Source organism: Eptatretus burgeri, chromosome 11 (genome assembly GCF_056783735.1).
Source record: "Eptatretus burgeri isolate ZD-2024b chromosome 11, Ebu_testis_v1, whole genome shotgun sequence".
Lineage (NCBI taxonomy): Eukaryota > Metazoa > Chordata > Myxini > Myxiniformes > Myxinidae > Eptatretus > Eptatretus burgeri.
The window spans coordinates 92,164,495-92,180,363 of NC_140971.1; the positions used below are offsets into that span (position 1 = coordinate 92,164,495).

Consider the following 15,869-nt stretch of genomic DNA (forward strand, 5'->3'; position numbering starts at 1 on the left):
GCATGAATGATCTACAGGTGATGCTCTATCAAATATATTCCCGTTTTTGTGATATATGGAATACTTTACCCGCAGCGCCCCCTACAATTATGGTATGTGCTAAAATTGAAGGCCCCCTAGCGACCAGGTGAGTGCATCGATACGAATGAAACTTTCCAGGTTCACGGTACTCAATGAGTACTACAACTTTGCCTCAGGACATATTGACCGATTTTCCCTTAGGTCAGGGGTTAAAGGTCAATTAGTGCAAAAATCGATAATATGCAAGAGTTGGAGGTGCCTTCGCGCCAAATGCTACTCCTCCTAGGGTTATGGTCGGATGGTCATGAAAATTCACACTAATTGTCTGGAATACATTGTGCACAAACGATCGAGCCGGATTTTCGATGTAGACTTTTGTTCACCCACAGCACCCCCTCAAACTTTGGGGATTTCCGATTTCAAACCGCATTTTCGGTACTTTTCATTCAAATGGATACCGAGTAGTTATCAGTCGATGGAACTGGATGAGATTTGATATGCATAATCTTAAGGCGATTCCCTATCCACTATATGACATCTATTTTGCTCTATATCTTATAGTTTCCATGCTCGGTGACCCATCGCCGCCTACCGGCTTGCTACTTACGAAATCTTTAGATTTCGTAAGTATATTGATGACTTCCGTCTTCTGTTTGTTACTTACGAAATCTAAAGATTTCGTAAGTATATTGATGACTTCCGTCCTCTGTTTGTGTGTGTGTGTGTGTGTGTTTGTGTGTTTGTTTGTAGACACGCTAACTCGAGAACGGAAGAAGCTACCAATGTCAAATTACACCACGTGATTCAGGAGGGTGATGGCTAGTGCTGATTAGATTTTGGTCAAAATCGGTCAAAGGTCAAGGTCACAGTGAGGTCAAACATTCGATTTTTGATGGTTTGGTACAGAATCATCGTATAAACTTCTGGTTTGCATCGCTACCTTCTCCAGAGACAGCTTTTATTGGACAAGGTCAGAGGTCAAGTTGACGATTTCGTAAGTACCAGTCTATGACTGCTTGTTTGTGTGTTTGTTTGTAGGCACGATAACTCGAACGGAAGAAGCTACCAATGTCAAATTACACCACATGATTCACAAGGGTGATGGCTAGCGCTTAGATTTTGGTCAAAATCGGTCAAAGGTCAAGGTCACAGTGAGGTCAAACATAATTCCGTAAATTCATGTGGAGAAATGGAGTATTTTTGCTTCGGTCGACGTTATGAGTTCGTTTTAACTTCGATTTTAATTTTGACTTCGGTTTTTGCGATCAGTTAGGACGCTTAACACTTGGTTGTCGAAATTCTGGTAAAAATCGGATGTTTTGAAGACGTTTTAAGATTGTGTAAAAATATTTCACTCGCCGCGTCACGGCTCGTCACGTGGTGCAGCGCGCTCGAGCAGTCTCGTCGTTGAGTCACGTAAAGGTTTGGCGTGTGCGCGCTGACGGTGTTTTCGATAAAGATGGTGTTTAAGAGTCATTTTTTTTATCCCAATAAAGGTTATCGTCGCATGCCTGACTCGCTAAGCCGTTGGATTATGTAAAGATTGTTGGTGGATGGCCAAATATTACGGTTTTGTGACTTTGATAAAATAATATGAAATAATTGCGTGGAGAAATGGAGATTTTTGCTTCGGTCGACGTTACGATTTTTGATGGTTTGGTACAGAATCATCGTAGAAACTTCTGGTTTGCGTCGCTACCATCTCCAGAGACAGCTTTTATTAGACAAGGTCAGAGGTCAAGTTGACGATTTCGTAAGTACCAGTCTATGACTGCTTGTTACTTACGAAATCTCAAGATTTCGTAAGTATATTGATGACTTCCGTCCTCTGTTTGTGTGTTTGTTTGTGTGTGTGTTTGTGTGTTTGTTTGTAGGCACGATAACTCGAGAACGGAAGAAGCGACCAATGTCAAATTGCACCACGTGATTCAGGAGGGTGATGGTTAGCGCTGATTAGATTTTTGTCAAAATCGGTCAAAGGTCAAGGTCACAGTGAGGTCAAACATTCGATTTTTTGATGGTTTTCTACAGAATCATCGTAGAAACTTCTGGTTTGCATTGCTACCTTCTGCAGAGACAGCTTTTATTAGACAAGGTCAGAGGTCAAGTTGACGATTTCATAAGTACCAGTCCATGACTGCTTGTTTGTTTGTTTGGTTGTTTGTGTGCAGGATATCTCAAAAAGTTTTGGCTGGATTTTGATGAAATTTGGTGGGCAGGTTTGGTGTGTAACAAGGACAAACTGATTACATTTTGATGAAAATCTGAATCTGGATTCGATAATTTTAAAAGTGATTCTTCACCATTTAGAGATCGCGCTAAACCATATAAAAGCAAGATTTTTCAAAAAAAGTCGTGGGTGGATTCGGACAAAAATTGGTGGACACATTGGGTGTGTGATGAGGATTAATTGTTATCTTGCCAAAATGAAGTTTTTGCAAGATATGTTAGTCAGCTTGGATGTTTTTTTTTGTTTGTTTTTTTTTATTTTTATTTTTTTGTTTGTCTGTAATCACGTATAAAAAATTCTGCAGAGCACAGTTATCATTGGAAATTTTTGTAACTTCGCATATCAGAGGCCTATAGAGGTCCCTTTCAGTGCACAAAATTTTGAAGGTCAAAGGTCAAGGTCACTTTGTCGCAAATCAGGGGAGTCGACGAAACCCTTATTTTTTTGAGTAATTTTGATCGGATCGTCTTCAAACTTCATGGTCTGATGCTCAGCTGATTAATTTTTGGTGGCGATTGGCCTTGACCTTCATGGTTAGCGCCTGAGGTCAAACATATTTGACCCCAAGGTCAAATTTTCAAGTTTTAGGAACCATATTGTGTAGTACCTCAAATTGAACACCTCGATGAGTGCTTTCTAGATATGTCAAGCTTGAGACATTATGACGTCATTTGGTGACGTTATGAGGCAAACGCATATTTTTCATGGTTACTCTGTAGAACGATTCTCATCGGAATCTCTCATAGGCAGATATTCCTCAAGGAGTCGCTCCTGGTGGATAGCAGCTCTTTTCACCTCAGTGTGACCTTAAAGAAGTCACGCGTGGTCACCTTTTGGCAAGATACGGGTCACCCTGCGGGTGACATTGTTTTTATTTCAATTTTGATGAAGATCCGAACGCGGATCCGATAATTTCTAAGTCTTCTTCTAATTTGTATGGCAGCTTAGCTGCCGGGTAGCTATCATTTTGTTGGGGCGCAGGTGTGCCACTGACGCTGTGCCCCTATTCCAGTACAATGGTACTCATTTTTCTGACCTCGGAAGGATGATAAGCTGAGTCAACACCACCTGGTGTTAATTCAGCAGTCAATGCGACTCAAACTCAGGACCCAAAGATTCCAAGCTCACTACTCTACCCACTAAGCCAACACCAGGCTTAATTTTAAGTGATTCTTCACCATCAAAAGATGGGGCTAAAACAATAGATAGCATGGTATTTCTGAAAATTGTGGACAGATTCGGACGGAACTTGGTGGACACGGGTGTGTGACAAGACGGACTTTTTTTTTTTTTTTTTTTTTTTTTTTTTTTCGATGACTGATGCGATTTCACCATTGAGAGATGAGGACTGATGCGATTTCAGTCAAGATCCGAATCTGGATCCGATAATTTTTTTCAGTGATTCTTCACCATTGAGAGATGGGGCCAAAAACTCAATGTAGCATGATATTTCAAAAAATTAGAGCCCGATATGTTTTACTGGATCAAGCATTGTGTGGCCAGAGGTATGCACTCTACCGAGTGACCGAGTTATCTCTGCAAGTGCAATTTACTGATTACATGGAAGTACTTTGAGAGGTATGTCTACCAACTGAATGGTCACTTTTGCAGCCTAACCCCTCTTGCACATCACCTTTTCTTCCATGATATGTTGCTTAGATTGCAGACCTGGAATTCTCCACATTGAAATCATGGCAGACCCTTTCATCAAAGGAAAAGCAACGAACTCGACAAACTCTCACATCGGATTGGGAACCACACTACTATATGGCACCAGAGGATTTAGAACTCGACCAGAAGCATGGAGAAAAGAGAGCTTCTTTCAGCTTTGGCATCGTTCTGTGGATTACCTGTGCTAATCAACTGCCTTATAAAGGTGTGTGTGTGTGTGTGTGTGCGCGTGCGTGCGTGCGTGCGTGCGTCCGTCCGTCCGTCCGTATCCACAGATACACCGACTTAATATGTATAGCTTTAATATGTATGGATCAGTTGTCCAATTTCACCATAATAAGTGATTAATGCACAAATTCTGTGCAGCATCTGCGGCCATGGCAAAATGTGTTTCAATGTAACATTGGAAGCATTTCCAGCGCTCCTCAGAACCACGGGCTTGACCAGCCTGCTTGGGTGGCCTTAGGCACAGTTCTGCAAAGTTATGTAATTTACCCATCACATATGAATCATCTGCAACATACAGTATGTTTCACCACTTACAAGGTGACCAACCATTGAGAACTTGATATCACTGGTGAATGGTCACTTTTGCATCCTCTGTAATTTTAAAACTTTAAAAAGACTTCAATTTAGGGGGGGGGGGGGTTGGACTACTTTTTTTTTTGTATACCTTGTCAAGGCTCGTGTGAGAGCTAACAGACAACACACAGCAAGGGGGGCATGAGACAAGAGTGGCGGGAGTGGGAAGGACAAAACAGTGGGGAACAGAGACATTAGGAGATCTGTGGAAGAGAGAGGGATGGGACGGGGAACTTGGGGAATAGAAGACTGACATTACAGGGACTTTCAGGAAGGAAAGCAGGGAATTTGAAGGAGGTGGGCTTGGGTGGCTTATCGGGGGTAGAAAAGATCAAGGATTTGGATGGGGGATGATAAGAGGTGGTGGTGATCAGCTGTTTTGAAGGCCTGGATGGAAGAATGGGAATGAATAGAGTGAGGGAGTTTATTCCAAAAGCAGTAAAAAAGAGGAATGAAAGAGTGAAGGTGAGCAGTGATTTGTGATTTTGGTAGTTTTACCAGAAGGGGGTTGTTAGCGGACCTTGAGCGCCCTGTGGAAATGTGGTGGGGACAAATTGCAGAGACAGCGGGGGGGGGGGGGGCGAGGCTGGAGAGAAGACGGTAGGAGACAGAAAGACCACCGACCAACCTGCGGTGATTGAGTGAGAGGCCCAAAGACTCAGCCTCATTGCAGGAGATGCCAATGATCCGAAATGCCTTGGTTTCTACAGCGTGAAGCCGAGAAAGGTGAGAGGCAAGAGTACCAGCCCAGAGGGGAGAGCAGTACTCCATCAGGCTGCGGGCAAAAGCTTTGTAAGTGGTCAGCTCAGGTGAGCCGAGGAAAGACTTTGCACGATGGATGAGAGCGACGTTCCATTTGGCCACGTGGTCCCCTTTGTCCTTTTTACCTCCACGCCCTCCAAAACATAGGGTGTTCCATCTTGGGTCGAACCCACACGAGGCTTTTCTTCCAAGCGAGGTCTCAGTCTTCTTTCCACACCAGTGTCTCTTGGTGGACTCTAGTCTCCACTCATGTGCACACTTGTGGACTCCCTTGTGTCCTCTCTCTTGCAAGGGGCTCACTGACTCTCTTGCCCTCCCTCACAAGCCTCTCCTTGTACTCTCACTGTGGACTCCCTGGTCAGAAATCTGTCTTCTTCCTCCTGGATGGAGTCTCCCTCTTGGCTCCCGCCCATGGGGGCAGCTCCAATAATAATATCAGTACATCTTTTCTTTCGGGCTCCACAGCCCACTCCGCCACCATTGCTGGCACACATTGGCCAGATAGATTGTAATTGACCTTTCACACATGTGACACTTGTGCCTCCATGATGGGAAGTCCTCACCTTGCCCCGCCTACAACAATAAGTTTTTATGCATCCATTATTGGTCTACCCTGTCTGGAGGTCAGGCCTATAGATGTACTAGATGTACTAGGAAAAGATGTACTAATGTCAGGTCAGGCCAGATTAGATCTGTGACTTGCTACAGGTATCATGTAAACCTGTACTAACCTGTTCCATGGTCGGGTTGTCGGAAAGTAAACCGTCTCCCCCACCAGGTTTTTTGGTGAGGAGGGTGTTTGGATATGGACACCCAGCAGGATTAAAAACAAAACCTGTCAAAGAGCGGAGGAGCTCCTTGTGAGCCAACGGCCATCCATATCTAGTGCCCAACTGTGTCTGCGGACGTCCTCCTGCAGTTGGGTTACTTCTTATTAGGAGGTTGGTGGCAGGATTTGCACTCCGACCACCGTAAAACCCTTCATTCCGCAAAACACAAAAACGCAAAGAAATCTGAAAACCCACTCCTTGGGAGGTACCTCCTGTGCAGCTTCCCTTCGCAGGACAGCTCACCGGATGACGGGATTGTGGCATAGTCTTCAGGACCCCCAATCTTTGATGACAGGAGGGAAACCATGGGATAACATTCCCGGGTCAGATTGCGCGAGAGTGTGTCGCAGTGGTGCTGAGGTGTCGTCCACCAGACAGCGGTCTCCTTGGATTAACCTGAGGCGGTCCCTTCGGGTGGGTGCCTGCAATATCCTATCCCTAAGAGAGGATGATCACCTGTTTCTGTTATCATCTGAGCTCAAGCGTTTGGACATCGGTATTGCAGCTCTCTCTGAGGTTCGGAGACCGGATTGCGGTGAGATCATGGTGGGTAGTTACACCTACCATTGGACTGGTCGCTCTGATGGTTACCATGCCCAAGGAGTTTCTGTAGCTGTGTCCAATAAGCTGACTCCAATGATAATTGAGTTAACACTGGTCAACGAGTGTATTATGAGACAAAGGATTCGTCACTCCTTAGGTGTCATTTCCTGGTCTCTGTTTATGATCCGACTGAGGCGAGTGACCTCACCGTGAAGGACACATTCTTCGCCATGCTCGAGTCTGTGGTTGATCAGTGCCCCAGACGAGATACACTTCTAATCTTGGGGGATTTCAATGCATCGACTGGAACTGGTAGGGATGGTTATGAGACGTGTGTTGGTCCCCATGGGTCAGGAACTAGGAATCAGAACAGTACTAAGTTCCTTGACTTTGCAAGAAGTCATGGACTTCGGGTGGCCGGTTCATGGTTTCAGCGCCCACAAGCTCATCGCTGGACTTGGTATTCCAACGCTGGCAGTTGTGGCAAAGGAGATTGACCATGTCCTCGTTGATGGTCGCTGGAGGATGATCCAGAACTGCAGGGTCTACCGGAGTGTTCAGTTCCTCAATACTGACCACCGGCTTGTTGTAACAACTCTGAAGTTGCACCTAAAGGCCCTGTCACTCCTTGACGATTTAGCCAACGTATGCCTAACGTGTGCAAAATTGGGCGAAAACGCCGGCACACGTCGAATACGTTATGGGTAAGTTTGTATACGTTAAGAGCACACTGGCATATGTCGTAGTACGCTGGCATACGTCGTAGTATGCTGGCAAACGTCATAGTTCGCCGAACAGTTAGACAAATTTTCCATGCTTGAAATTTCCTGACGTATGCCAGCGTATGACTCACACATTCCGCATAACGCTTGCATAAGTTGTAGGCACGTTACGATCGTTGACACACGTCGACACACGTTACTTGGAAGTTACTCATAAGTCGAAACACGTCGAGGTAATGGTTAGCGTCAGTGTTCCAGACTCCCTGGTTTTTTTTTTTTCTTTGGTATGACGGTGATGTTGACACTTCGATTTCTAGTGCGGTTATAATATAATATAATCAAAAGGCTGCCGCTCAACGATTTAAATCATAACCGTCATACCGAAGAAAAAAAAAAACAGGGAGCCTGGAACACTGACACGAACCATTGCATTGACGTGTTTCGACTTATGAGTAACGTATGTCGACGTGTGTCAACGATCACGTAACGTGCCTACAACTTATGCCAGCGTATGCGGAATGTGTGTTGTACGTCGAGAAATTTTCAACATGCTGAAAATTTCTCGACGTACCCGGCGTACAATTACATATGCCAGCGTACTACGACGAATGCCAGCGTGCTCTTAACTTATACAAAACTTACCCATAACGTATTCGACGTGTGCCAGCTTGGATCAGCAAATTTTTCATACGTCGGCATACGATGGCAAAAACGTCAAGGTGTGACAGCGGCTTCACACTTCGATGTCTAGTGCGGTTATGATTTGAATCGTGGAGCCGCAGCCTATTAATAGCCTACGCCACGTGATCGTCGGTGATACGCTGCCGCGCACTATGCATAAGTTAGACGATCGTTGGGCATAGGTTTTGAACGCCGACAACACACTCGGCATTCGTTGGTATAAGTTATCTTTCTGTGATTAAAACATTCAGTGTACGTTACTAATGCATCATGCATACGTCCAACACGTTGTTATACGCCCAAAAATTTAAAAAACATCAATAGTTCAGCGTACGCCAGCGTTTTACATACATTTTGATACGTTGCCATACGCTGGCTAAAACGTCAAGGTGTGACAGCGGCTTTAAATCCAGGAGAATGGTGCCATTTCAGCCTAGGTTGGATATTGGCAAGCTCAAGCATGAGAGGGTAGCTGAGGAGGTGGCATACAAGCTGAGTGGACATTTGGGGGTGTCTGTGTGCTTTGGGGGGTCCTGAAGATTTGTTGAGTGCCTTCAAGACCACCGTCCTTGATGTTGACGGTGGATGTCTTGGAACTCACCGAAGAGCAAAGAAGAATTTTTTGTCTCAAGGGACACTGGATACCATTGACCAGAATCGCAGGGCCAGGCTGAATGTCAGAGCTGAGCTGTTCAGGGAGATGAGGCGTAAAACTGTACGTGCGCTAAGGGTGGACAAGGAGGCCTATGTGCGAGGAATCTGTGAGGGGGTGGAGCATCACCTGTGGTCAAGTGATTCTTGTCCTGCTTACAGGGGAATCCGTGTATTGCGTTCATCCAAGCCCATCCCTCTGTGTACTGCAGTGACAGCAGAGGGTGGTAGGCTCTTGACAGAGGAGACCGAAGTGAAGGCCCGCTGGGCCGGTTACTTTGAGCGGTTGTACCAGGCTGATCCACCAGCTGTCGAGTTGGACATCAGGGGTGTTACAATCCCTGTTGCTGACCTTCCAATCAAATGTGGTCCACCTTCGCTTGTGGAAACAGGCTGCAGTGAACCAGTTGAAATGGGGTAAAGCTCCAGGGATCTGTGGCATCCATGCTGAACTTCTCACCGCTGGTGGAAATGCTGAACTCACGTTGTTGCATGCAGTTCTGTGCTCTGCCTGGAACACAGGCATCATCCCAACTGACTGAAAGAGGGGCCTTGTTGTCCCTCTCTGAAAAGGGAAGGGTGATCGCAAAGACTGCAACAACTACCGAGGAGTGACGCTGCTCTCAGTGCCAGGCAATGTCTTTGCTCGGATAATTCTTGATAGGGTTCACCACCATCTGCTTGAGCACCAGTGCCCAGAGCAGTCAGGCTTTACACCAAAGAGGTCAACGATTGACCGTATCCTTGCTCTTCGGCTCCTCACCGAACGCAGACGAGAGTTTCGGCAGGGGCTGCTTGCAGCCTATGTTGATATCTGTAAAGCGTTCGATTCAGTGAATCGGGATGCCCTCTGGAGGATTCTTGGCCTTCGTGGGGTGCCACCAAAACTGATCTATCTGATGTCTGAACTGTACTCTGGTACTGAGAGTGCTGTGAGATGTGATAGTACCATCTCTGACTTATTTCCAGTTGTTACTGGAGTTCGTCAGGGGTGTGTACTGACTCCCACAATTTTCAGCACTTGTATGGACTGGATTCTAGGGAGGATGTCGGAGAGATCAAGCTGCGGTGCATCGTTTGGGAATGTCAAGATCTCTGACCTTGATTTTGCAGATGATGCAGTCATCTTTGCGGAGACTTTAGATATCCTTTCGGGGGCCCTCGAGGTGCTGAATGAGGAGTCGGAGATTACGGGTTTCCTGGGTCAAAACTAAGATCCAGGCTTTCATTGACATCTTGGATGCTGCTGTCCTGTCTGTGCCTGTTTGTGGTGAGGATGTTGAGGTCGTGGAGAGATTCACTTACCTCGGCAGTTATATTCATGTCTTTGCTGGCTGTGAGTCAGAGGTCAACAGACGTCTGGGTCGAGCCTGGGGAGTCATGGATTCACTGGATAATGGGGTGTGGTGCTGCCGTTACCTGTGCGGGAGGACAAAAGTCAGAGTCTTCAGGTCCTTGGTGCTTCCAGTCTTTCTCTATGGATGCGAGACTTGGACTCTGACCAAGGATCTGGGACGGAGATTTAATTCCTTTGGTACCAGGTCTCTTCGGAGAATCCTTGGCTATCGCTGGTCGGATTTTGTGTCCAACGAGCGGTTGCTGAGAGAGACTCTGATGAGATTTGTTACCTGCATAGTCCGTGAGCGTCAATTGCAGCTGTATGGACATGTGGCTCGTTTTCCTGACGCTGATCCTGCGCACCAGATTCTCTCAGCGAGGGAGTCTCGTGAGTGGAGGAGGCCAATGGGCCGACCATGTGCCTCGTGGTTGCAGCAGGTTGACCGGCATCTTAAGAAGATGGGAATGGGCCTGGCATTTGCCTGGTGGATGGCCAGACGGAAGCTCCTGGAGTACCAGTGGAAAGTGGACACAGCGACGCGCTGTTCTGGCACATGCTCCCATACCTGACCTGACCTGACTTGTGGTGACGTTTCACTTAAGCTCACAGTTTCCCTATTTAATTACATTAAGATGTCTCCTACACGTCCACGGACCAAACAACTCCAATCAATCCTAAATTTCCTTTTTAAATTCCTCCATCTACCCCCACAACTGTAACAACACATATATATATATATATATATATATATATATATATATATATATATATATATATATATATATATATATATATATATATATATATATATATATATATATATATATATATATATATATATATATATATATATATATATATATATATATATAGACATACACATGCAGTATATATTGTTACATATCCGAGTTTGAGGTTCACCATGAGGGGAAGCGCTTGGGTTCCTCTCGACCGCCCGGTCTTGAAGCCACCAGCCATGGATAACTCTGTGGCCCAGTGGTTTGCCAGTCAACCATGAACGCCGATTGGTACCGCCAATCTTGGCAGTGATCTCACTACTTCCCATGCTACCTTTCCGTTGGATTGACAGGATCAAGGGGGACTCGTGCCCTCAATATGTACGTACTTGCCTTATCTTACCTGATCAGGTGCAGCCCAAGCGATTCTGCCAAGTATGCACCAACTTTCGTGCAGAGCCAATTGGTGGGGTCAAATTTCCCAGCTAACAATACATGTGGACTATGCTGGATCAATGGAGGAAAGGATCAAATGACGTTATGAGCTGGGTGCATTGCAATAACAGAGCATTTATTTCAAGAAAGGGCAAGGAAAGGTATGTGATCCAGTAAATACATGAGGTATATTGCAAAGAAGATATGTGCCGCAGAGAAAATACAAAATGGGTGAGGTGCGGCAAAATTAATAGTCATACAGTAGCAAAAAGAAGACAGTGCAGAGCTAACCCAAACTAATACTTAGACAATCTTACTACACATCTCACAAGATAGGCATCATCAGATCATTCGGTGGAAGGACAGATTCAGGGTGAATAAGAAAAAGGACAAGGTGTTTTTGACCTCTTTGCTCACCAAGCAGGATTGACAAACCTGCCCAAACACTGAGGAGGGGGTAAAGAGGAGGGATACTGGTGTGTCTCAAGTGCATAGTTTGAGTAGGTGCAGGTGAGGAACAGGTCAGGTGTAAGGAGCCAGGAGGAAACTGAAAAGGAAGTTTGTGTCTGGGGGCCACTCTGAAAAGAACAGCCATTCGGGATTTGCCCAGGTGATCGCTCTTTATGCGTCCACTTTTGAGATGGAAACAAAAGAGACAGAACTTGTGAGGAATTAGCTTACTTATGTGTGAGGTCTTTAAATGTTCTTGTTATGTTGGCTTGGCCATAATGATTGCGCTCGACCTGGCGCCCAGATCTCTTGCTCGCCCAGCGCTCCGCTCCGCTCCGCAAACTTCGTTTCACTCATCCACCCATAAGCTCCGATCCACCCGCTCCATTCCGCCTCTCACCACATATTGCTGACCAAGCCAAAGAAAGCTCTCTCTGTGTGAAATGTGGTACTCATATAATCACTTGGTGGGAGAGGAGTCTAAATATGAATGAAACGGGTCGCTAGGCAGAGCATCTGAGTCTTACAGTGCCCCCATTTGTGTCAGCATGATTACCCCAGTAGCAAACCGCCCATGCGAGGGCACAGCTGTGACGATTCCGTGATTTGCCCTCCAAGACGGAACACGAGACAGATCTCCATACTTAACATGGTGCTGGGGTCTTTGGCTGTGCTCTGCAGGAGCAAACATGCGCTGAACATCCAATGGGGACCACAATCAAGTGGAGCGCGAGGGCTACCACACGATATTGAATGGTACTTGGCACACACTTGCGCTTTGAGTTGGATGTCTGAACGTCCAGGTCCAAAGTGTCTGTTATTGGTACTTTGCGCCCATTGTTCCCGCTACTCCAAAGGCGGCGGTGGGCATCGGTAGTGGTTGTGGTTGAGACGATGCTAGAGGCGGTGTGGTGGTTAATTGTGGTGACAGTTGTTCGTTGTGGTTGAGATGGCAATGGCGAATGTACAGCGAGCTTGGGTAATGGTTCAATGACATGGAGTTATAATAAAGGTGTCTTGATCATTGTAGCATTGTCGCAGTATCTGTGGGTAGAGCGTGGTGAAAGTTGGAGTGATACTGATATGCCAGTTGGATTGTGGTGCACTATTCAAACATGGATTCGGCGTGTGCATGCTAATGAATGATGTCATGCATGTCCTGTTTGCTTATGTGAAAGAGAGGTTCGTGCGCAGAGGATTTAGTTTGGAAAAGAATGGGGGAAAAAAACTACCTTGTATCACACAACACATAGTGGCCCATAAACCCATTATACATAAGGGAAGGGCTATCTAAAACAAATAACTAAATGGCTATCTCACGAACTGCTGTATGTTGTGTGCTATTGCCTCTGTGGTCACAGTGCATGCGTGCGTGCGTGTGCGTGCGCGTGTGACTTGCTTTCCTTATTTGATTATTGACTTTATTGTTATTTCTTTATTGTTGATTAGATGTTCCTACAGTGAAGCATTTGATGAATCATGTGATTGACGGAGGTAGACCTTCTTTGCATCTCCTTCCTGAAGACACACCAATGATTCTGAAGAAAATGATGCAGGACTGCTGGCAGAAAGAAGATTGCGAACGACCTTCCTTTAGGGGTACAATTGACATCTTGCTTTTGATGATCATGCAAAAAGCACATGTTATTGACCACTCCACCCCTCCAAAGACCCAGTCGCAGAAACAGCTCATTGCTAATGCATGTTATGACTTTCGGCACCAAATTATCAACTGTTGTTTTATGCAGGAACGAACGGGTGAAGAAATAGAGAATATTCATTGTACAAAAGATAAACTTCAGATTTATGATGACCAACGTGTAAACTGCAGAATCATAAACTTATTTAAACCAAACTGACCTCGGACAGATTAAATGAAATGGAAATGTACATTCAAGAAAAATTTTATGCAAAGATAATAATCAAGGTGGAATGATTAAATTTAAGCATAATCTTGATGAGAGAGAGAGACAGAGAGAGGTTAGAACAAAATACATGTTTTTATACCTTAACTTTCAGAGTATGTGTTGAATTCTGAGCATACATTGAAAGAGGGTGTGATGACAAAAATTGTTGTTTTATTGTGGTTACAATGTTCTTCCATACAGGTAAGATGCTGGGGCTAGCACTATATCGTTGATATATGTAACCGGCTTTATTGTTGTATAAAGTCATTACTTGACCTTCACAGAACGGCAGAAACGGTACATCCAACGTGAATGCATGTACTGTAAAAAAAAAAAAAGGCAGGTGTACGACGGGGTACGCAGGGATAAATTGGTACACTCGGTAGAGTGCATATCTCTGTCAGGCTGAACGCTTTACGTTTTGTATCCCACTGATGGGCTGGATCTGCATCTGCACCTGAACAAAAATCTAATCGGCTTGTTATTGTCACATATACGCAACTCACCCACCAAGTTTTGTCATAAACCATCCCCAACTCTTTGGGATATCGTGCTATATATCGTTTTTGACCCTATCTTTCAATTGTGAAGAATCACTTATAAATTCTCCTATCCGGATCCGGATCTTCACCAACATCTAATCAATTAGTCCTTGTCACACATGCAACCCGTCCACCAAATTTCGTCCAAATCCGTCCACAGATTTTTGAGATATCCTGCTCACAAACAGCCAAACAGGTGAATACATAACGTCTGTCCACCTTCGGCAGCAGAGGTAATAAGAGATCGTAAACAGAAATTGGAATTGACAGGAGATTGCGGTGAGTTGCAATGTTGCAGCAGTGCAGAGATTACTCTGAATGGACACACAGAGACACAGGGATGCAATTCCACAAATAGGAAAATGAAGGGAGAAAAGGAATGTAGGTGAACAAAGAAGCCTAGAATTTGAAAAGTTAACAAAGAGGGGTTTTTGGATGAGCACATTAACCTTGGTAGAGCTGTGGAAATTCATCTGTAACTGATATGCTGCCTACAATGAGATGACAAATGATAAAATACAGTAAGACCCTCAACCAATCGATGGTGATTACGCTTGAGAAGGCCCCCTGTGCAACAACTCCTTAATGAGTAGTGCCATGATTTGTTGGTGACCTTCACAGCTTCCACTAATGAAGGATGTGATGCAAGTGTACTGACACAGAAGGGGGGGGGATTTTCTTTGTGCTTCATGCTTCATCACCTCTGAGAAGTCTTGGAGAACTAAGAAAAAAAAAACTTTTCTGGGACAGAATACCTGCGCTGCACATGTCTTTAAAAATATGAGTTCCTTTCCAAGGAACCACAACATGGGAGGCAGCCATCGGTGCCAATCAAAGCCTGTGAAAGTTGCCAACTTTTTGTTGATTGTTCATGCTCTATTCTTTTTAATGTTTGATCATCAAGCAAGGAAGCAGATCGTACCATTTTTAAAGTTTTGGTGTGACTCGGCCGGGGTTCGAACCACTAACTTCCCAGACTCAGAGTGGACACTCTAACCATTACACCAGCGAGTGCGGTGGTCCCCTTGAATATGCGATCTGCCCAATTGAGATCAGGGATTATGGTGAGGTCGAGCAGTTTATGGGACTGACCTCCTATAGGTAGACAAGTGGGTTTGCTTGATGCTCCTTGGGAAGAGACAGTGCTCTCAGCATGGCATTTGCTCGCTCATTTCCTAAATATTTCTCAGTCTCGTATGGAGGAGCTCATATGCGTTTTGCATAAACAACAAACATCGTAATGCCACAGACAAATCTATCTGGGACATGCAATTATCATGTGTGGTTTTCATGTATGAGAACAGTGCTGTAACTGTCGTCGTCATCCGTTGTGGGTTGGCATCAGTTTTTGCAGGGGTGTGGTGGTTTAACCAAAATGTTGCAACCAATATGACTTATCAATAACAATGCATTTTATTATTTAACTAATACCTCATATTAGTCATTTCAAATATTTCACAGTTATGAAAGAGAAACTGGATCCATATTACAAGATTGAGCATGAAGACAAAGTTCCTGCATTCGTTCTGAAAATGCAAAAACAGATGGTAAGTACTAATTTTAATACCAATACTTCACTTGCTTGCTTTGCTATCTAATACCAGAGACAACTGGAAGTGTTGCAATATCTCCATTAGCATTGAATGAAATTAACTTATGTTGTGCAAACGATTGCAGGAGTCGGAGGGTGTTTCTTCATTAAGTCATAAAATACAGACTTTGCATCTTGACAGCAAAGACCTCTCTCATGGTGAGTCATGTCAGTT

The 15,869-nt window shown here is 44.8% G+C and overlaps 1 protein-coding gene across 3 annotated transcripts in view; it reads left to right on the top strand.

Moving 5' to 3' along the window:
• LOC147017655 (receptor-interacting serine/threonine-protein kinase 1-like) overlaps nucleotides 1-15,869 on the top strand; it is a 57,185-nt gene that overhangs the window by 26,207 nt on the left and 15,109 nt on the right. For all 3 annotated transcript variants that reach the window (XM_085847401.1, XM_085847402.1, XM_085847400.1), the window contains 4 exons: nucleotides 3,911-4,127; nucleotides 13,104-13,253; nucleotides 15,565-15,650; nucleotides 15,781-15,853. In XM_085847401.1, the coding sequence (XP_085703527.1) occupies nucleotides 3,911-4,127; nucleotides 13,104-13,253; nucleotides 15,565-15,650; nucleotides 15,781-15,853 (526 nt within the window). The remainder of the gene's footprint in view (nucleotides 1-3,910; nucleotides 4,128-13,103; nucleotides 13,254-15,564; nucleotides 15,651-15,780; nucleotides 15,854-15,869) is intronic.